Raw genomic sequence first — 22315 nt, 5'->3', positions numbered from 1 at the left:
CAACAGTACCACTAAAATAAGGACACTTCTCTTTTGATAATGATAATAATAATAATTTGAGATTCAATATAATTCATATGCAAAATCGATTCAAACCGAAACCCCTCGACATTTTTCACCCGAATGCGACATGACTTCTATGACCATACTCAATTTACCCCAAAACAGTGGAGGTCTATGTAATGGCCCAAATTTAAGGTTATCGAAACAGTGATTTCGGGACTAGAGGTGTTCATGGGCTAGGAGGTCCGGCCCGACCCGACGACCCACCCAAAATATGGGAGGGTTTGGGTAAAAATATAGGCCCGAAATATGGGCTTGGGCAAAAAAATGATGTCCACTTTTTTGGCCCGAGCCGGGCCGGCCCATGAACACCTCTATTTAGGACCACAAATCCGATGAGAAAAAAGTTATTTTTATTATATTTCTATGGCCTACAATTTCACGGGAATATTTCGTGAAAATTTCGTTCAAAAATTTTGACGTTTGGGCACTCAATTTAGTTAAAAGGACTAAATTGTAAAAAGTGCAAAAGTTGAGTTCTATATGTTAGAGGTGTCCAATTTTTATGAAATTTTAAATTAGAGGTCTTTATATGTTAATTAGACCATTGGTTAAGTTGGTGGACAAAAATGGATATGGTTAGGCATGTTTCCAAAGTTTTTCAATAATGGCATTTTAGTCATTTAGTTATTAAAATGAATTAAAAACAAAATTAAAAGCCAATTTTTGATCATCTTCTTCATTAGGCCAAATTTAGCAAGGGGAGAAGCCATAGTTAGGGTTTTCAAGTTTCCAAGCTCCATAATCAAGAAGAACGAAACTCGAGGTTAGACAAAGGAAAGAATAAAGTTGAAGGCTAAGTTGGTGAATTTGGCTATATTTTGTACTGAGTATTGTAAAGCTACTTTCGGGAACTTAAAGACGTCGGAGATCGTCCACACTATCAACGACAACAACTTGGTATTTTATGATGAACCATATTTGGGTTATGGCATGTATAGGGACTTAGTTATTTTGAATGTTTGTATTTATGATTTTGCTAAAGAATGATATGTAAGTATTTGATGATGAATGGTTGTTAAAATGGCTAAGTATGAAGGTGTTTGTTGTTACAAATGTTTAGGTGATAAATCATGCATGGAAATCATGAAAGAGTAAAATTTGCAAAGAAACAAATTTCAAGCAGCAACAGTAACGTGAATTTGAAAAATCACCTAGGATATTATAAAACGAATTAGAAGGTGAATGATATATAGAATTAAATTTTATTGAGTCTACTTTCATAGAAAAATAATGGTGTAGCAAAATTAATTTTATATTTTAAGATATGTGAATTTTAGTGAGACAGGGTCAGAACTATTTTTGGAGTCCTCTGTTCTGAGTTTAGAAAATCATTAAAAATTGTACAAAAATGGTTATGAGTTTTAGTTTATATTTCTAGATTCCTTATTGAGTTTATTTTCTGTAGAAACAAGTGAGAACACCATATGAAAATCCTACAATAAGAAATCTTATTTTTAGTGACAAGAGGTCAGGATAGTCGAGTGGTGAAACAAGGGAGACTTTAACTAATAAACTGTACTAATTGGCTGAACCAAAAATTATGAAAAAATTATGGTAAGAATACATATAAATCTAGTTTTAGGAAAAATTTACGGATTTAAATTTTGAATTTCGTAGCTTAAGTTATAACAAAATTAGTAACTGTTGCGCAGGTGGACAGCTTTGTTGTGAATAGTGAAATTAATTTCAAAAGTAAAATTTTATGCCCCTAATTTTTAAGTTAAGCAATGCCTCGAGCTCGACTCTGGCAATGGTCTTGGGTAAGGGGTGTTACAGTCTATCCCTTTTCCATTAAACCAAAGAGATACACGTCTTTAGCATAAAAATGGTTTCATTATGAGGTTTCAAGAGGATTTGACCATAGAACACTGGCCTCCTGGTATTGCCTCGTAATAGGGGTCAAAAGTGGGGCAAATCTGGAGGTATGGTAATCGGTTTCAGTGACCGTTGCTGTGTTCGTGAAATAATTGTTTGTTACAAAAGGACCTTTGTGATAGCCCAAAATAGGGCCTAATCGGAATAGTAGTTTCGTAACCACAAATCTGAAGTGAAATAGTTTAATTTTATAAATTTTTATTAATTACCGATTGATTGAAATATTGTGTGAAAATATGGATAGAAAATTTTATAAATTTCTACCATTTAATTTAAATAAAATTAAAGTTTAAAATTGGCTCATTCATGATATAATTGTAAATTGATTAGTGAGGTTAGATAATAAATGTTTGAAGTGTTAATTACAAGTTTTACTAGATGAATTTCGATGAAAATGTTGAAAAAAGACTAAATTGTGAAAGATGGTAAAGTGTGCATAAAGTTGTGGTTTTGTGAAATTGAGGGCTGTTATGAGTATGAAATATGATTTAGTGAAGTTTGAAATTTAATAATTTAGTGAATTTTATTTTTACGAGGTTTGGGACAAAAGCGGAATTTTTGAAAAGTTATGGGAAAAAAATGTAAGTTTGCCAAAATATTGTGTATGAATTGTATTTGAATGGAATATTGATAAAATGCATTAAATTGTGTTAATATAGATGAAGAAAGAAGAAATAGTGGAAGTGGTCGGGGAAAAGAGAAACTTATCGACTAAATTACAAAAATAGTCGTTTTGCATCCGAGGTAAGTTATGTGTAAATAATAGCAATATATTTTTATAAATTGTGAATTTTATTTGATATGTGAATCAATATTGAATGTGGAAGGAAAATTGTTCATGAATTATTCAAGTGATAAAGTGTTGAAAATAAAGTGTTAAGTGTAAATTCCCGGTTGAACTTAGGAATAGAAGTGGATACAAGTGACATGTCACTAGAGATCAGTGTTACAATGTTACAGTGAGTCCCGGGTGCTGGGTGATCTAGCATGTGTTGCAGACACCTGATAGATTGTGTGAGCAGGCCCGTGGACATTTCAGTGTTCTTGATCAGTGGTAGCTTCAGCTACATTTCAGTGGTAGCTTCGGCTACATATCAGTGTGGCTTTATGTGCTAAATCTCTACGTATCTGTGTATATTCCGAGTGTTCAATGGGATTAATAATGAGTTAAAGTGAATATGAAATGAAGTGTGCATGCAGGTACGTTTAAAAGAATGAGCATATGTGATAAATGTCAAGTGTATAAGTGCATGTGCAAGTGCAAGTGAAATGAGCAAGATTATGCATGTGTAAGTGATTGAAATTGCTAAGAAATGTTTGATTAGTTATAGGAGAGAAATGTCAATTATTAAATGAGTACTTATTGTTTACATGTAACTTACTAAGCTATTTGTAGCTTACACATTTTCTCATTTCCTTTGTTTTATAGTGATTTGAGCTTGTTCGAATTGGGGATCGTCGGAGCTCGTATCACACTATCATAACCATCTCAGTATTATGTTTTTTTCGATGTGTTTAAAACTATGGCATGTATAGAATCTTAATCATTTTGAGTATGTTCATATGATTGGCTAAGATTAGCTATTGAAATGGTTAGTAAAGATTATGTTTTGGTGTTTTGTATGTGTAAATGGTAGCTAATACAAAAAAGCAGTTTCTTTGACAGCAGCAGTGACGTGAATGTGAAAAATCACCATAAATAATATAAATGGAATTAGAGAGTTAATAATATATAGAATTAAATCTTGTCAAGTCTACTTTTACATGAAAGAAACGGTGTAGGCAAAGGAATTTTATATTTTGAGATATTTGAATTTTAGTGAGACAGGGTCAGAATGGTTTTTGAAGTCCCCTATTTTGACTTTAGAAAATCATTATAAATTGTACAGAAATAATTATGGGTCATAATTTATATTTCTAGATTCCTTAGTGAGTCTATTTTCAAAAGAAACAAACGATAACCTTATATGAATTCTGTATAATAAGATAATTTATTTTTGGTGCCAAGAGGTCAGAACTGTCTAGTAGTGAAACAAGGGAGAATTTAATGAATAAACTGTACTAATTGGATAAACCAAAAATTCTAAAAATTTTATGGTAAGAAGGTATATGAGTTTAGTTTCAGGAAAAATTTACGGATTTAAATTTAGAGTTTCGTAACTTGAGATATAATTAAATTAGTGACAATCGCGCAGGTGGACAGTTTTGTTGTGAACAGTAAATTTAATTTTAAAAGTAATTTTTTATGCTCCGAATTGGTAAGTTAAATTGGATGACATCTCGTACTAGATTCCGGCGATGGTCTCAGGTAAGGGGTGTTACAACCTTAATGGCTTTCAGTATCTACTACTCCGAACCATCTTGCAACAACATCCTGCATATTGTCCTGCTGAAAGCAGATGAAACATAACAACCTGGAAGCTCATTGTTTTTGTTTAGCGATGGCTGTATGAACATGTAGGACAATTTGAATCGACAGTCGTCACCAATAATCTACAAAGCAATGCTACCTTGAGAATAATACAAGTTGCACAACCAAGTGCAAGATTTATAAATCACTTTCACCCTCAGTTTAAAAGCATTTTCATGGAAGCATTATAGTGTTGCTATTACAGCATCAAAATTTGAAGTCTACAACCTGAGGATAAGAAATCAAATATTAGGGTGTGAAGCATTCAGCCTAAAATTTAACTGATGTGAAGATAATATCAGTTTGTCGTGTAGTGGAGAATGCCAATTTCATTCCTGGTAGTACAAACAAGTGAGGGTTTGACACACATGAAGTAGAGTGTGGGGATAATTCATAGTTCTTATCCAAATGAACTAAAAGTGTATTCCAGGCTGACCCAGTTAATTTAGTAATAAACCAATTGAGAGGAACCAGGTTTGCAGTAGTTCAATTCAACAATAGGGACAACAGAGGGAAAGAGCTAATCACGAGTTCTCTTAGAGGAGTACGTGTCGGAAGTTCACGTCAGCAAAGATGAGTGATTGGTTAGTCCAGTGGAACTGTCCAGCGGAACTGTCCAGCGTGGTAGGTCTAAACTCAAGAAAAATCGTCACAAAGATCTTTGAGTTAGCGTACTGGTTTCTGCTCCTTTATATGACTCGGAAGAAAAAAAAACAAAAAAAAAAATTTGGTGCAGTTGTTGCTTAGTGTACCCGCACTTTCTGCACTCAAATTCAGAGGCTGAGAACTCAACAACTATCAAACACAAAAATCCCTACAACAAACTATAAACAACACACACCCCCCAATATGTACAAAACAAAGAAGAAAAGAGTAAGCTGTTGCTTAAAAGGGTTCTCCAAATCCATCTACCAGGCTGTATCTACGAAAGCCTCCATTTTTTCTTATCTTACATAAATATTTACAAATATGACCATAATAACGTACATTACCACCACTGGACAAAACCCAGATTGCCATAAACATTAACAGTAAAATAGAGAAATGAACCCCATCTTCTTAGACTTATAGGGAATCAGCCTCCGAACCGCATTATACAAAACAGAAAAACTTGGAGGCTTATATTAAGAATTTGAAACCTCACAGATTATACTTTAACTACAGAGGCATTAAACAAGGAAAAGCTAAGAAAGGAAGGGGGTAGAAAAAGTGTTGCATCTCTCTCTGTCCATTCAAGCAAAGTGGTCACCAAAATTCCACCTTATCAATTAGTACCCGTTGATAGGTTGTGTTTGGTCCAGCACAGCCATCCTCTCTGAAACATCGGCTAATGACTTGAGATTACATCGGATAAGAGCCTCCACAAAGTAACAAGTTTCATCCTTGGTGTTCCCTTCTGGCACGTCCACAGCGAATGATTCGATCACCATTGTTCCTGGCCTTCCTTCAATAACCTCTGGATGGACCGTTATGATTGACGAATAATTCTGCCATACATACAAGTTAACAAGATTCCTACTTTTTCTTCTTCTTTTAGAATATAAAAAAAAATAAAAGTAAAAAGGGAGAAAGAAAAATTGTTGTTTATACCCTGAGACGGTGGTCGCCTCCGACGATTTTGATGCCGAGAATGTGCTCTTCGTCATCGAGAAGCTCTAATCGTTCGGTGCTGGTGGTGGCCGGAAGGCCAGATTTAACGTTGACTTCTCTGACGCTACCGATTCCGAGGTCCCCTTTCATGATGCACCGGCTTACGAACGGCTTGTACTTCTGCGGCTGATCAAACCGCCTTACCAATGACCATACCTTTCATAATTTAATCAAAACCATAACCACTATTATTAGTTGCAATAAAATTAATTAAAATTTCAAAAAAAAATAATATACCAACTATTTGGACATGAACTTTTACTTCTAATTTTGAAAAAAAGTACTAAAATAGTTGGCTTTTAACAGTAAAACATGGACATAAATTTGAATTTTTCTCTTTTTTTTAATAATTAAATCTAAAAAAAAAAGAGATGAAGATTTAGTAGATGAAGAGGAAGATTTGGGAAGAGAGAGAGGTGAATCAGAGGTAGAGAGACAAACTTACGAGGTTAACAGGAGCTTTGACATGTTTGACAAGAGCAGAGGAGCACTGGTCGTCTCTGATGTCGTGCCTGTGGTGTCTCCGAATGTATTGGGCCTCCATCATACCGTAAGCATCACCACCGTTCATTTGTTTTCTGATTGATATATCTAATCAATGAGCAATCACCTCTGTATAAATAAGAAGGTGAAAATTACAGGAGAGTTCCGCAGAGATAAGCTCTCTTTGGTTTGGCTTGGGTTATTGCAGGAGACTTGGCTTGGATTTACAAAAAGGAAAAAGGGACTTCAAACTTAGGACTTAGCTTTTAGTTTAAGAATTTAGGTTGAAGGCTTTGGTTTGCTCTTAACTTGGCTTCCCAGTCTATCAAAAATGAAAAATCTATAAATCCACCGACAAGTTCTTTTGTTGATAAAAGCAAAAAAAAAAATGCTCATAGCCCTCCTTTTAGCTTTCCCTACTGGACCCACTCTCTCTTCAATTTGCCCTTATCTTCATACCATCTCCACTCCCTCTTCCAATTGGAGTGGTTTTCCATTTCATTGGATGGTTTTTTCCTTTTTCTTTTTTAACTTTACTCTTACAAATAAAATACAATAAATATATATTTCCGAGTAATATACACATAAAATTATGTATTTTTAATATTTATTCCATGATTATAATAGTTTAATTCATGCCAAAAATATTAACTTGCAATTTTAAGAATATGTTTTGCAAAAATTAAAATAAATATTTCGTGGTAAAATTTAAATCAAAATAAAATTGGATCAAATTTTAGTATAAGAAGTATATATTAATAAACCGACTGAGCCGATCTAATTCAGTCGGAGGTCAGTTAATGATTTTTTGGAAGTTTGGTTATCAGTTAATTCAATTCAAAATCGAATAATAATTAACCGAATTAATTGAACTTAATAATTCATAATACAAATTATATGTAGTTTTAATTGATTAATTCGGTTAAATGAACACTATCAAATTTTTTATATTTTTTATACTAGTTTTAACTAAAAAGCAAAAATATATAAATTTCGGTTAATTTTATTTGAAAAATTTTGGTTCGGTTAAAGGATTAAAAATTTAGTTAATTCAGTTAATACTAGTTCGATTCGATTAACCGAAGGGTTAACCATTTGAGCACCCCTAATTAAAACCAAGTAAAATATTCATCATTTAATGTAAATATTTATTAAACTGAAAAGATAAAAATATTTTTGTAAGATTAAATTATTGTTTTGTTTATTTTATGTAAAAATAATTGACAACATAAAATTTTATGTAAATGTATATTTATTTTATTATAATAAAAAAACAGAATGATGGGTTGAATGAAATGGTAAAATTAAAGTTTAAAAACAATGATGAACTATGTTCAAAGAAATTGTTTTAAAGTTACTTTTGTTTAAATTGATTTAAATATATTTTGTATAAAAAAGTAAAAATAAAAACACCTTAAATAATATTTGTTACTTTAAAAATTTAGTTAATTAAATCGATATTCAATTGATTTATAGTATCAATTTAATAAATAGATTTAGATATATAATTAATCCTATGCTAGACCTAGTGGGTGAGATGCTTTTGAGAAAAACTTTACATGTAAAATTAATTATTTAAGAAAGTAAGTTTTTTTTAAATAATAGTAATTTTAAAAGAGTGGAATGATTTTTATAATTTAGAGTTTTATAGTCGTAGATTCGTCGTCTCAGGTGTACACGTTACGCCCCCTCAGAAATATATTGGTTGAGTCTGTCGAACTTCGTAACTTGTGTAACAGCCCGATTTTCAGTGGTGTCGAAAATAATGGTTCGATGTCACTAAATTCGACGAGTAAGTTCGTTAATATTATTATTTAATATTTACGAGTCAAATGTGATTTTTTTAAATGCATTCCCGGGACTCTATTCCGGTAAATCGGATTCGTAAATATTTTTAATAAATATTTACGAAGCTAGTTGTGTAGTTAATTAGGTTTTGATTAGGTGAGTTTGACTTAATTAAGGTTAATTAGATAAAATGACTAAATTAAATTGATTGTGAAAGTTTAATTATGAAATAGAAAAAATTAAAAGATCAAAGAAGCAATTATGCCATTACTTAAAGTTGAGACCCATAAGTAGATATTTATTTTAAAATCTAAAGTTAAAATATATTATAATATAATAATATTATTACTTAAAAGTTAAGTATATATATATTATATATATTATATTATATAATAAAACAAACAAATAGAAAAGAAGGAAGAAACATAATTGAAAAACGAAAAAGGGAAGGGAAGAAGGAAAGAAAGAAAAGAGAAAATTGGGGTTTTGAAGTTACAAGCTTAATTTGGTAAGTTAAATTAGTCCATTTTCTTATAATTTTGATGTTTTGGAATCCTAGAACAAAATCTGCTTGATTTAAATTGAAATTTTGAAAGTTAGTAAATTTTTAGATGTTGTTCATGTTGAATTAATTGATGAATTAGGGGTTAAATTGGTTGAATTTCAAGTTAGGAGTTAGTGAAGGGTTGATTTGTAAAAAAAACATAAGTTTTGAATAGTAGGGACTAAATTGAGAGAATTTAAAAATTAGGGATTTATGGTGAAATTAGAGAGTTAAATTAGTTTAAAGTGGGAATGGAATGAAAATATGAAATTAGTTTTGAGAATAAAAGTTAGTCTCGGTTTAGGGGCTAAATTGGAATTTAGGCAAATATTGAGTAAAATTTGAAATATTTAATGTGAGATTGAATGGTGTTGTATTGATGATTTTTAATTGTTTTAATTCCGTAGCTAGCGTTGTACCGGAATTCTCGACTAAAAAGGAGAAAAATATAGTTGACGAGGAATAGCTCGAAATTCCTGGTTTGTATTTCTATAATCCGAATCTAATTATTAATTGTTGTATTTTGATTAAATGTTACAATTGAATTGGATTGTCTTGATATGTGATGAAATTATATTGGTTGAATTGAATTGGAATATATATTATGAATATATATATATGTGTAAATGTTAAATTGTGCAAATATGATAATTGAATTGTTTTTTATATGTATAAAATTCAGCTTTAATGCCTAAGTAGACGGAATTTAGAACTACTGGGATATTAGTGGCATTCCATTAAGGAACTTTAGCGCGCTCTCTGATTATTAGCACGTTGGTGCTCTCTGATTACTAGCACGGCAGTGCTATCTATTTAGCACATGTGTGCTCTCTGTTTAGCACTTTAGTGCTCTCTGTTCATTAGCACATAATAATGCACTTCTGTATTTATTTCGTATATCCGGTGTGTTTTATAAAATCTACTTTGGGCTAAGAATATGATATAGCAAACTGAAAATAGAATGTGAAATATGTTGTAAATACATGGAATACACGAGTTATATATTCATAAATTGATTGTGGAATGGATAGTGTCATTGTTTAAATGATACGTGAATAAATTATGGAAAGGTATTATATATAGCAAGTGATGACAATTGAGTATTGTGTGATTTTAAATGTTCAATTGTGCTTAACATTTTATTATACATATTTTATTGTTTTATTTTTTTCTTTAAATTCGGATTATAGAAGTACTACTGAGTTTTTACTCAGCGTACGGTTTTGTTTTCCGTGTGCAGGTTAAGTACTTAAGTTTGATTGCTGATTCAGCATCCAACAACGATCCCGAACTCAAATATGGTGATGTTTATTTCTTTGTGTCGGCATGTACCTAGAGTGTCTAAATATTAGTTATTTTGTGGTTTGATTGTAAATGAAGTTATAAGATCTATTTTGGAGAGTTTATAATTTGGATTAAAATGATGCTTTGATGACTTGTTTTGATGATATAAAATGTTTGAGATTTCTGTCAGTTTGATTTGTAATCTCCGGTAATGCTCCATAACCCGGTTCCGGCGAGGGATACAGGTTAGGGGTGTTACAATTTGTAACAATATGTCTTCACGCGAGTGACACATTGAATGCATACAATTCGCTCATGTTGTAGCCTTCTTAATTTTTTCAGTACGTCTTCACTCCAAACGTGGCCGCCCTTCATTTGTCCAACATATTTTTCTAGTCGTTTTGGAAAAAAATCAGCCTAGGTATTGAAATAGTGGCGAATACATACTTATGTTGATCAATTGTGCGTGCTAACCTGCAGAATCGTGTTGTCCGTGGTAGTTCGCTACAACATGTCTTAGACAATACCTATGGTGTATACAGTCCCAAAGGCTTCCCTGTCGTTCAATTGCAGCCAATATTTTAGGTCCATTGTCGGAGATTATGCATATATCGAGTTGGGGGAAAACATTCCTCCTCGACCTAGACATGAAGAAATCTCAATCGCCTCTTGACTCTCCCGGCATTATACATACTTATGTTGATCAATTATTTGATAATCTGATTATTTAAACCCGTCCTACGTGGAGCTTTTTTCCCTCTATCACTTTTAACTCCACACTTTTCCCCCTCAACCATCAGATATCCCGGCATTTCCAAGATATATTTTTTGAAGAAATTTGAAAGTTTGAAAATAATGCATTGAAAAATCTGATCGACCTCAACCTCCTGTGAAAAAAAATTATCAAAACTCAGTTGCATTCAAAAAAATAAAAAAAATTACAAACTATGATTTAATCAAATCGAGTAGTTCGAGTTTTGATAAATTCAATTCGAATAATTGAATATACGATTAGCATAAATAAAATGCTTTTAAATATCAAATTAAATAATTATTAACTTTACATATCAAAAAAAACTAAAGAGTACATAAAAAACCCAAAACTCTACACAACCCTAAATCTTAAAATCCACCGAGCTCTAACCCTACTTTAAAAGGGATAAGAAAAAAAATTTAAGTTAAAAACATTTCTAAAAGAACATTTCTAACTAAAAGTATTTTTTTACCGAAATGATGAAAACGCTTTCAATTGAAAGCGTTTTCATTATTTCAGTCCAATCTTATAATATTTTTTTAAAAATAACATAATCCAATAACTATCGTAAAAAACCGTGATTTTTAATTGTACTTCAATTTTTTCTTTACAAGAGAAAAAGAACATTTGAATTTTGAACACCCGTCAACCCCAAAATGGAAATTTCTTAATATAAGCTGGGCGCAGTTTGCGCAAAACAGGTAAATCCAAATTTGCTTTTCCTTTCTGGTCAATGTTTATTTTCATATTTTTCCTTTTATGATATAAAGTGTTCATGGAATATTCCTTTTTTTTATTTAAATTCCTTTTAAATACTGTGCAATGACCCTTTTAACTTGCAGTTATGAGTCGTAATCGTTATCGAGCATTATTCTTGCTTATTCCTCCGATAAAATTAATAATATATATTTTTTTATATTCAAGATATCTTCCATTCCCGTTTTATGATGTATAAAAATTAATTACTAATAAAATTATTTCTAAGATTCGAACCTAAATTTTATTAATAAGAGTACAATACATCAATAACACGAGAAATGTTGTTTTTACATTGGTGAATAATATTAACATCATACCTAATATTTAGTGTTGGAGGGTTTTTTTGTTTGTAGTGTTAAAAGAAAGGAAAGAAAGAAAGAGGACGTCGTTGTCGAGGTTTTGGCAGTATAGAGAGAGTAAAGATGAGGTTAGGTCAAGTAGTGGGTAGCAGGGAAATAAAAAAGGGGAGGCCAGAGAGGAACCAATAGGGTTGGGACAAGTGAGGGTTTTAGTTTTTATGGTTGCCGCACACTTCCGAAGATAATTCAGGAACCACTTTTTGTTTTTGCGCTATGTTCAATGTTTCTGCTGCTCTTATTCCATCTTCAAAATTCCTTAACTTTGAGTTGGAGATAAATCCCCCGCACTTGCATTTTTTAAAATTAAAGGCGAAATGACCCCACTCCCACTGCTCCCACCTCCACCTTTTATTCACTACGCAGTTATTTTTTTTATTTAACACTTCCATAACTCACTTCGATTCCAATTCCAATGCCATTAACAATTTATTTATTCATATTTCCTGCATTTACAACCTTTTTTTTAATTTCCATCTTTTCCCATCATAGATTCTCTTACCTGATTATTCATCTTTGCTCGGAGATTTCTGTGGGTTAGATTCGAAAAATAAAAAGATTTGAATAAAAATATAAATTTATGTAAAAAATAATATTTGTTTGAAAACGGGTCGAGTTTTGAGTAAGATTCTTTTAGTTCGATTTTAGCTTGATTCGACTCAAATTTTTAATTAAAAATATTATTATTTTGCTGTTATTTTTTCACTTTTTACCACTGTTTTGCTATCATTTCATAATTTGTTTGAATATTGTAAAATACTTATTTTATTATTAATTTTACTATTATTTTAGACGCATTTACTTATTAAATTACATTTTATTAGTGTTATTTAAATATAATTTTTTAAATTTATTTTCAATTTATTAGGATATATTTATTTTAATATATGTAGTATATTTGATGTATTATGTTTTTTAAATTTTTACATAAAAAATAATACGAATCAAATTCAAATTTTAATATTTTTATTTGAACCGAAATATTTTTAAGGATATAGCTTATATGTTAGTTGGAGTTTTCATAAAAATACATTATAAACTTATCATTTGTATTAAGTAGAAGTGAAAAATTAAAGGCATAAAAAAATAATTAGGTAGGATGTGTGGTTCATCATCCTGCTTTTCATTTTCCATCAAACGCTTGATATCCTTGCCTTCTCCACTTCCAAGTTCTAACCATCATCAGATCTGTTCCTAAGCCACTTTTAGTACATTTCAATTTCCTGAAATAAATATTTTCTTCTTGGGTTTTTCATTTTCTTGTCTCCAAGTGTCTGGAAAACTAAAGTATCTCATAAATTTCTCAAGTTTTTGGGATGAAAACTTCGACGAGTTAATTTTATTTATTGCTTACTGGTGTTTCAAGGTAAATAAATTTTACTTTTGATGGAAGCAAGCTATATGTGAATGAAGAGAAAAAGACAAAAATATTAATCTGAAACCAAGGGGAAAATTTTACTCAAAAGAGAAGACAAAAATTGTAGGGTAATTGGGGGGGGGGGGTTGTAGAAAATGTACGAGTGATTGGAACTGGGAGGGTGCTCAAGTGGTCCAATGGAAAGCAACCTTTGGACAAGGTTTAAGTAGTAGATTTGGACTTATCAATCACTGCATGGATTGTGCAAACGCCAAATTTTTTATTTTTTTATTACCCACAATTGGAATTGAGAATAAAAGGTTATGAATATTATTGACAAATGAGGCTGTGGCGTTTCCTGCTAAATGCTAATAATGATATTGTATGTAGACTAAGTTAGGCTTTCCATTTTTGAAGTGATTATTTTACTGTTTATTGGGCTTTAAAATAGTATGAAATCTTAAATTTATGATCACATTACTTATCAAATATAACAAATCAATGTTTTTTTAATGTTTAATTTTATTTTCGAGATAACTTCAGGAACTTAAGTTTAACTCTTGTTCTAATTTAATTTTTAGTCAGGATAGGTTATGTTTTTAATCATTTTTTATTGTTAGAATCATAAAAAATTTAATAAATCATCACAATTATCATGATCATGAATAAAATTATATATTGAAGCGTATATGAATCCATCAATTCCTTAAAATTTTTGGATATTATGATTTTTATCTTCCAAATTAGTACTCAAGAAATTCAAATAAAATTTACTTTTTCTTTTCTAAAGATGGAATATTAGAAAATTTATCGTTATGTGTAATTTGGAGACTATAATTCTAATATATAACTGTTATACATTAACCTTAATTTTAACCAGTCCATCACCAATTTGAAATTAGTTACTAGAGTAGCTACACATATTTGACTTATATTTTATCTAATACTTAAATTCCAATAAACCTTAATCGAATTAGATCACTTTTAATTTAGGTTTAACCTATTATGATAGTAAATAATAACATTTAATTACTCTTATTATATACATGATGTTCATTTTTCAACATTAATTTTTAATCAATTCTCAATGCAAATATCTAATCTAATCCATCAATTCGATTTTGAAATCATTAAATTTGGAGTTTTCTAGATTTAATTCTTGAGTCCCGGTTTAACTCATTTGTATTTTTCTATTTCATGTTGTTTCCAACATTTTTTCTATTTTAATTAATTTTTAATACGTCACTTATTTGGTTAAATGATTAAATAATAGTGATTTCATCATTAAATTCCAAGCTTAATTCCTCTCTTAAGCACTTTTGTATTTTTTTATTTCATGTTATTTCAATTTTTATATTTTTAATTAATAAATATATTGTTTTTAATTTTTAATTAATAATTCTTTTATTTATAAAATTAAATAATAAATATGTAATTATATAATAAAAATATATTATATATATCATTATGTTAAAAATATTTAAAATTAATAATTCATTTATATATAATATAAACATCAACTAAATTTTGATATATTTTTCTTTATATATAATATTTATATGTCGATATTTATCTTCTCTGCCTATATTATGGGTATGGTGATTTCTAATATTATAAAATGAAATAATTATTTTAAATATTATTATGTTTATATGTGAAATATTTCAAATACATATACAAAAATATATAATACTAAAATTTACTACACTCATTATATGAATTGAGAAATAAATATTACACATACAAAAATATATTTACTAAAAATACTGATATTAGCAATAATTATTTAATTTTATAAATAAAAGAGTTATTAATTAAAAATAAAAAACTTGAAACAACTTTTCATGAAAAAATGTGAATATATTTAGAATATAAATTAAACCTGAGACTTAAGAATGAAATCACATGTGTTAAAAACATTAATTAAAAGTAGAGAAAAAGGCTTAAAATAACATGAAATAAAAAAATACGTAAGAGAGAAATCAAACCCAAAATTCAAAAACAAAATAACTAACATTTAACGATGTGTTAAAAAAGTCAAAAAATGTGTCCTATAGGACATACTTTCAATTGAGGTGGCTGAAGCTAAAAACACATATTTTTAATTTCTCTTACTAAATTCGATATATTTCCTTAAATATCCTTAAAAGTAACCTATGTCTCTATTTTTTTTGTTGGCATATTCGTTAAATTTAACCTATAGAACTTCATAAATTTCTCTCTCCTTGAATTACTTCAATTTTATTGGATAGCTAACAAGGAACATACAGCATCCTAGGGTGACACGTTTCAAAGCAATTAAAAAAAGTTTCTCTTTTCCTTGTGAACCATTGATGCTATGTCTACTTTAAAAAAGTCATATCGATTTTTTCCTCTAATTTTATAAAAAGAAATTATTTAGTTTTTTATTCGTCTATTCTTTTTTTAATTTATATTATCAGCCAAAACACTGAATAAAAATTTAACATTTATTAATTTTGTTGATATTATAGACATATGGATGCTACATTAGCAATTAATTGATTTAACAATTAGTATAATAACATACACATGACAATTCATATGTATAATTAAACAGAAAAGATGAAAAATAAATAGAAAATTAAAATAATTTTTTATAAAAAATTCATTATGCTTTTTAAAAATTGAGGAATGAGTTTGAGGCCAGCATTGAACTTTCGTTTCATTTTCAGCAAAACATAATGTTGATATGAATTTGAGGAGAATAATTTTGTAAAATAAAAATGAAATGATAATTTAAAAGATTTTAAACGTGCTTGCATACATGATGCATTTAATTACTTTTTTGAAAATTCTAATTACTCTTTTATATTGTATATTGATATTAAAGTTATATAATTTCTTTTGCACCAATAAAACTAAGATAAAAGCTTGAAATTCAATTTTCTTTTTACTTTAGCATTAAAATTAAGGGTTTTATGAGTAAAGATCATAAGTTATGATTTATTTAACTACAAAAATAATATTATGACTTCTTTAAATAAAGAGTAATACTTACTATCTTCACACCTATGAATGTTAAGTCATGTTGTACCGCTAAGTTCTTTCATTGTCACTCCATCGAAATCAAGATAAGTATTCTGGAATGATTAAATAATTTCGATAGTAACAAATGTCAAATTGTAAATGGATGACATCGAGTTCCTCTTTAATTGATATTTTAATCATTTAGAAAACATGACCCTAGCAAATGTGTGCTATGGAGCATGAATTGCTCCATGCAATTTCTTTTAACTTCAAGTATAAACTGCCACAAAAACTTATCCATGTGAGGATTTATGCAATGTGCGAGTGTCCATGATGGACGTCTAGCATTATTCAAAATGCTAACAACTCCACATGTAACATCCTTGTATTTTTAATACCCAAACGCTATCGTCTCAACATTTTCATTATCATCATTTTTATACACTCTCTTTCGTTAAAACTAAAAATTAAACAAGATTAATAATTTAATAAATTTTGTTATATCAAAAAATTAAAAATTAATAACTCTAAATCATAAACCCTAAATTACTTTAATTTAACGATATCTTAGTAAAAAACAAGTTCACAAGTTACTTTGCATCTCAACAATAAAAGATAGATAAGAATATGTATTATCCCTTCACGATTGGTTTCTTTCCTTTATCAGATGAATTTTTTTCCCAATTTGCATTTTTTACAAAACTTAAATATCAAACAACGTCTTAAAACACAAAATTTGATGCCCTTAGGCTCACATTTGGTATATTCATTTTAATCCGAAATCATAATCGAATTAACGTATAGAATTTATATTTTAACAAATATTAACTCTAAATCCTAAATTAGAATGAATTCTCGAAAAGTGATTCAAAAAAAAAAAAAAAGAGAGACCATGATTGTGTAAATTGAAAGCAATTTACAACCACAAATGATAAACATAAAAAGGTAGTAAAGAGGGAAAGAAAATAGGAAACTTTGGACCTTTGCTTTGCTTAGTAGCATGAGTTTATCTACAAGCTGACTTTATTTTGATTGGATGTTTAGAGCGTTATTATCCAAAACTTTGGCCTTTCAAACAAAAAGCCGAGTATTCCACAATTGCAATAACTTCCAATTTTATGTTCAACTGTGTAAAGCAATGAATGTTTGAAAGCAAAGACCCTCATTTACTCTATTTTTCACCAACTTTTCTTTCCAACCTAACGTAAGTAAAGTTTAATCCTTAATATCCACCACAACTTTATATCCTTAATGCATTCATTTGCCATGCACATATTCCTAAGAGTGAAGCTAAATTATTTATTTTTGAGATCTAAATAAAATTATAAAATTTTAATAGAGATTAAATCGAATTATTGTTTTTTTAAATAATTATTCATTTAGTAAGAAAATTTCTGCCATTTGATCCAAAAACCAAGACGCATACCTGGCGTATTCTCCGCCATTGCATCCCCAAAAAAAAAAAAAAAAAATCCCTTCAAAGCATTTAGGTTGTGCAACGAAATTTTGGACCACCGGGGCATAAATGCTATCAAAATCTTAAGCTAACATCCAACAAACAAACATCAATAAATGAAATAGCCCCAAGCTTCGATTTAACCTGAAATTGATTGCGAAATTATATATGTATATATAAAATACATCCTCCAACTTAAAATTAAATTAATTATAATTAAAATATCCACTTTTGATGCCTTAAAATCACTTTAGATAGGGTTTGGTATGAACCAATTGATAACTTTCCAAAAGTTTAATACTTATAAGTTGAAGTCAAAGTGTTGATTAAGTGATTCAATGCAGGACGCACCGTCCAAAAAGCATTTGAAATTTGGATTTCTTTTAAGATATTTATTTCAAAATCAATTACATAACAACATAATTATGATTTAAAATTCCAAAAGAATGCACCTGTCGTTATCTTTATTTCAACTGCCTATAGAAATGATTGTGTAGTTTATCAATAAGTACGTTCTACTTCAAAAAAAAAAAAAAAACTATGTTTGAACTTCAGGATTGACATAATTAAGGAAAGTATGGCAGAAAAATAGCCATAAAATTTAAAATGATTAATTTCAATTAATTAGATATAAAAAAGATCTTAATTATAAAAAAATTATGTGTGGGTTTAAATAGAGGTGTTAGTGGACACGTCAGGTTGTGTCGGGTTCAGGTTTGACTTAAGTATGATATTAAAATATTTTATGCTTGTCCAAACTTGGTCCGATTTGAAATTTGGGCTTAAAATTTTATCCAAATCCGTCCATATTTGTAAAAGACTAACCCAAATCCATTTTAGGCCCGTCCATATTATTTTTTAATTTATTTTTTAAATATTTATATTATATTATTTTAATATTTAATAATTTTATACATTTTTTATTTATTGAAAATTTTTATATAGTCATTTTAATATTATTTTATTTAGTATATATTTTAGAATTGCATAATATATAAAAATAACATAATATAAAGTATTATAAATTTAAAACAGATTGGACCAAATTTTTTGTTCAAACCCATTTTTATGACTTAATGTATTTACCTAAATTCTTCTAAATTTCGGGTGAACTTTCGGGCCTAGACAGGTAACCCGTACTATGAAGAGTTGTAGTTTTAAAGATGCAGGCATCCAAGATTGGAGTTTGAACAATCAGGAACGATCACTAATAAAGATGGGACTGCATGTCTGCTGGCGGTATACAAGTAGAGAACCCGTTGTTTTACACCAGGCCCGGTCCAATATCCAACCCACTGTATTTCTTGGACCACTGGGTGAAACATGTCCAAGAAATGTCCGAACTTTATGTGAACGAATCTTGATGTTCTATTTTCTGAGAAATTACGACAAGGAAAATGAGTTTGGAATTATATAATACTGATAACTGGAAAGTTATATAATATTTTGTTAAGCATTCATATATATGAGTTTGATGTAAAATTATATATTTGTACAGATTAAATCACATAAAAAATTTATCAACTAATAATTGGTGCACTATTATAGAATAACGTTGTTACCAAATTTTCTACTTCTCTTAATATCTTAGTTCAAATCCCTCCTCTGTGATTTTTTTTTTCTAAAAAAGAAACAATAATTGAAGAACAAATGATAATGAACATGAAAAACACGAGATACAAATGCTGAGATGACTCGTGGCGGTTCTACAATCTCGGTGCAGGGAGAAGAATCTTTGTCTGGAGAGTTACGTGGCGATTACCGAGGCTAGCAATGAGGATGGCTCTATTCAAAGCACTCAAAATTCTCTTTTTTGAAGAACCAAAGCATGCTTCCTCCCGCTGTAACGGGCGGTTGTAAAGGGGGGTGGAAAAAAAGAGGTAATGAGCAGAAAGAAGAAACAGCCAACTAGAGGGAGGAAATGTGGAAGCTACTGCCAATGGTTGCTTCATGCAACCGTACATTTGGCCTTCCCACTGCTCTGCTGCCATTCACGTTTCTACCCACCACCAAAAGCATCGACCTTCTCTCACCTCCCTTTAATATTCATTAAGCTACCCTTTTTAAATAAATTGATCAATTTCGAAGAGTAATTTATAATTTTTTATGACAAAAATTAATTTTTGATTCATCGATTGGGACTCTTTGATTCATCCATCGCCTCTTTTATATATATATATATATATATATATATATATATATTATAACATTACACAGTCAATAGCAGCAGCAAAACCAGATCTGGCTCTCCCGACAAGAAATAGTTTACTTTTTCCAAAACATATATAATATAACATCAATCTTTCAGAACAAAATCCGCTGTAAAATGTTCCCATATTTCAGTTTCAAGTTTCTTGCCCGAGTTCAGCTGCCAACACATATGGACCTCCATTTTTGAATGCATTCTAAAAAGCTTTAAAGTTTTTGCTTTTCTCTCTTACCTCTTGCATCGGTCCGAGGTTTCCGTCGAAGGTGAACAAAGGTACATTCTCATGAGTTCGAATTTTTATTTCTGCTGTTGGTTTAGCGCCGAATGCTAGCTCAGCTCACCCGCACGCAAAATCGAAAATAATTTCATTTATTTTTACTCTATATTTTTATTTATTTTTTTATTCTTAATAATTTAATTTAAGTATTCCACGTCCATGAACGAGATCTAAATAAAATAAGAAGAAATGAAGTAATTGATGACAAATATTTTAGATGTTTGAGTAGTCGAACACATGAATTTTTTGTAATATATAAAAAATAATTTGTTTATTATATTATTACTAATTTGATATTAAAATAAATTTAATAATATATTAATAATTATTACGTGATAAAGGAATATTAATTAACTATTAATTAAGAAGATAGAATATTAAGTAACTATTATGTGATAGGTCAATTTCGGTTTAGAAGTTTGACTTCGATATGATATTTTCATAGTCTGAGTCTGATTTGACTATATTATAAACTTAAAAATTAGGTCGAGCTGAGTTTGAACTTTAAATATTTGAATTCAAAATTGATTCACATTTTAAACGATTTTTTTTTTTGTTTAAGACTAACATTCAAACCCTTTGAAATTTTGAAGGAATTTTGGAGTTTGGGTGTATAGATTGGTCAACACACCTTGGGTTTTTGAAGATATATTAAATTAGATTATTTATATGGTTCTAATCTTTGTGTGTATCACGATATTGAGTAATTAAAATAATAGTAGAAGCATAGGTATTCCTGGTTTTAATTTAGAGTTTTAGAAGCTTTTTGTATTATTGGGAAAAAAGTAATAATATTCATGTACTCCATTAAACAAATGAGAGCTTTCTCCTGCAAGTATTCTAGATGAACTGGTGCTGGATGACAACCATGTTCATTGTGTAATGATGCACCAAGACATTGTCCCTAGAGCCTTCTCCTGCAAGTATCCGAACCATGTGGCGGTTGTCCTCAAGCGTTTGCCTGGTTCCCTCCGGTCTCACCCCTGTTTACTTAGAAATGTAAGCACTTATTTATCGAATAACAATCAGCCGAAGTTGCAGCCTAACTCATGCATTGATTTGTTTGTTTTGTTTTTAATGCAGAAACTTTTATATGCTCCACTTGGCAAACTATTCATTCTCCAACCAAGTGAAAAGTCATCTCCTCCACACCCTCTAATCCCACCGGGAAATGCTCTTTATGCTTTGGACAAAACACATTTCGAATACTTCATGCAGGCGCTTAAGGCTTTCCTTAATTGTCCACATCCACTGGACACCCTCAGTGATCTTACAGCATATGGCTCGGAAGGTACTATTTTAAGAGACCATAACTCTAGCAACTACTTGAAAGCAGTTAATGGGGTCTTAAGGCTATAAAAGATGGCCAATCAGTGTTCGAGGATGGATACAAGCTTATTATGGCCACTGCTTAATTCACCATCTCCTCACTCATGGAGTCACGATAAAAGTTTGGAGAACATCCTTTTATCAAATAAAAAGATAATGAGCGGGGTGTGAAAACTCTCAACCGTTCTCTCTATGGTTTGACTTTTTCTTCTTCTTCTTCTTTTGTTTTCACCATAATGTTATGGCAACACACATAATCACTACACCAAATGAGGCTTTTAGCGGCCTTTTTTTAGGTCTTTAGCGGCGCTTTTTAATGCCACTAACTCCATTTCCGGCGCTTCTACAAGCGCCACAAAAAATGCTGCTAACGACAACGTCGATAACTTTTGCGGCGCTTACATAAAGAAACGCCGCTAAAGCTCATGTTCTTTAGCGGCGCTTAGAAAAAAACGCCCCTAAAGATCATGTTCTTTAGCGACGCTTAAAATAAACGTCGCTAAAGCTCATGTTCTTTAGCGGCGCTTTGGAAGAAAACGCCTCTAAAAGTAATGTTCTATAGCGGCGCTTCTTCAAACACGCCGCTAAAAGTAGTGTTCTTTAGCGGCGCTTATTTCACAAACGCCACTGTTTTGATATGACTTTTAGCGACGCTTTTTTAAAAAACGCCACTAATTTTGGGATTTTTTTAAAATTAAATTCTTTATTTTTTTCAGCCCTCCTGCAACAG

General features: G+C 30.1%; 2 protein-coding genes across 4 annotated transcripts; one reads left to right on the top strand and one right to left on the bottom strand.

The window, feature by feature from the left end:
* Positions 1-5232: 5232 nt before the first annotated feature.
* Positions 5233-6859, bottom strand: LOC105802791 (abscisic acid receptor PYL9). The gene is made up of 3 exons (XM_012634641.2): positions 6447-6859; positions 5942-6157; positions 5233-5838 (listed from the first exon to the last, which is right to left on the bottom strand). The coding sequence occupies exons 1-3, from the start codon at positions 6570-6572 to the stop codon at positions 5620-5622; spliced, it is 561 nt and encodes a 186-aa protein (XP_012490095.1). The 5' UTR covers positions 6573-6859; the 3' UTR covers positions 5233-5619.
* Positions 6860-19999: 13140 nt separating this feature from the next.
* LOC105800933 (phospholipase A1 PLIP1, chloroplastic) lies at positions 20000-21772 on the top strand. 3 transcript variants are annotated; one of them, XM_052624576.1, is made up of 3 exons: positions 20000-20252; positions 21101-21255; positions 21340-21772. In XM_052624576.1, the coding sequence occupies exons 2-3, from the start codon at positions 21139-21141 to the stop codon at positions 21613-21615; spliced, it is 393 nt and encodes a 130-aa protein (XP_052480536.1). In that variant the 5' UTR covers positions 20000-20252; positions 21101-21138; the 3' UTR covers positions 21616-21772. The 3 variants fall into 3 exon arrangements, with proteins under 3 accessions (XP_052480536.1, XP_052480537.1, XP_052480535.1); XM_052624577.1 differs by having other exon boundaries at positions 21093-21255; XM_052624575.1 differs by having other exon boundaries at positions 20850-21255.
* The last annotated feature ends 543 nt before the right edge of the window (positions 21773-22315 follow it).

This window comes from Gossypium raimondii, chromosome 11 (genome assembly GCF_025698545.1).
Source record: "Gossypium raimondii isolate GPD5lz chromosome 11, ASM2569854v1, whole genome shotgun sequence".
NCBI classification, from domain to species: Eukaryota; Viridiplantae; Streptophyta; class Magnoliopsida; order Malvales; family Malvaceae; genus Gossypium; species Gossypium raimondii.
Note: the sequence above shows the minus strand (reverse complement) of the source record. Positions and strands in the feature narration are given on the sequence as shown.

Coding starts and splice junctions, on each gene's coding strand:
- LOC105802791 (XM_012634641.2), bottom strand. CDS start 6,572: ATGAACGGTGGTGATGCTTACGGTATGATGGAGGCCCAATACATTCGG. Junction 6,158..6,446: donor TCAAAGCTCCTGTTAACCTC/GTAAGTTTGTCT, acceptor AAATTATGAAAG/GTATGGTCATTGGTAAGGCG. Junction 5,839..5,941: donor GAGGCGACCACCGTCTCAGG/GTATAAACAACA, acceptor TATGTATGGCAG/AATTATTCGTCAATCATAAC.
- LOC105800933 (XM_052624576.1), top strand. CDS start 21,139: ATGATGCACCAAGACATTGTCCCTAGAGCCTTCTCCTGCAAGTATCCG. Junction 21,256..21,339: donor ACCCCTGTTTACTTAGAAAT/GTAAGCACTTAT, acceptor TTTTTAATGCAG/AAACTTTTATATGCTCCACT.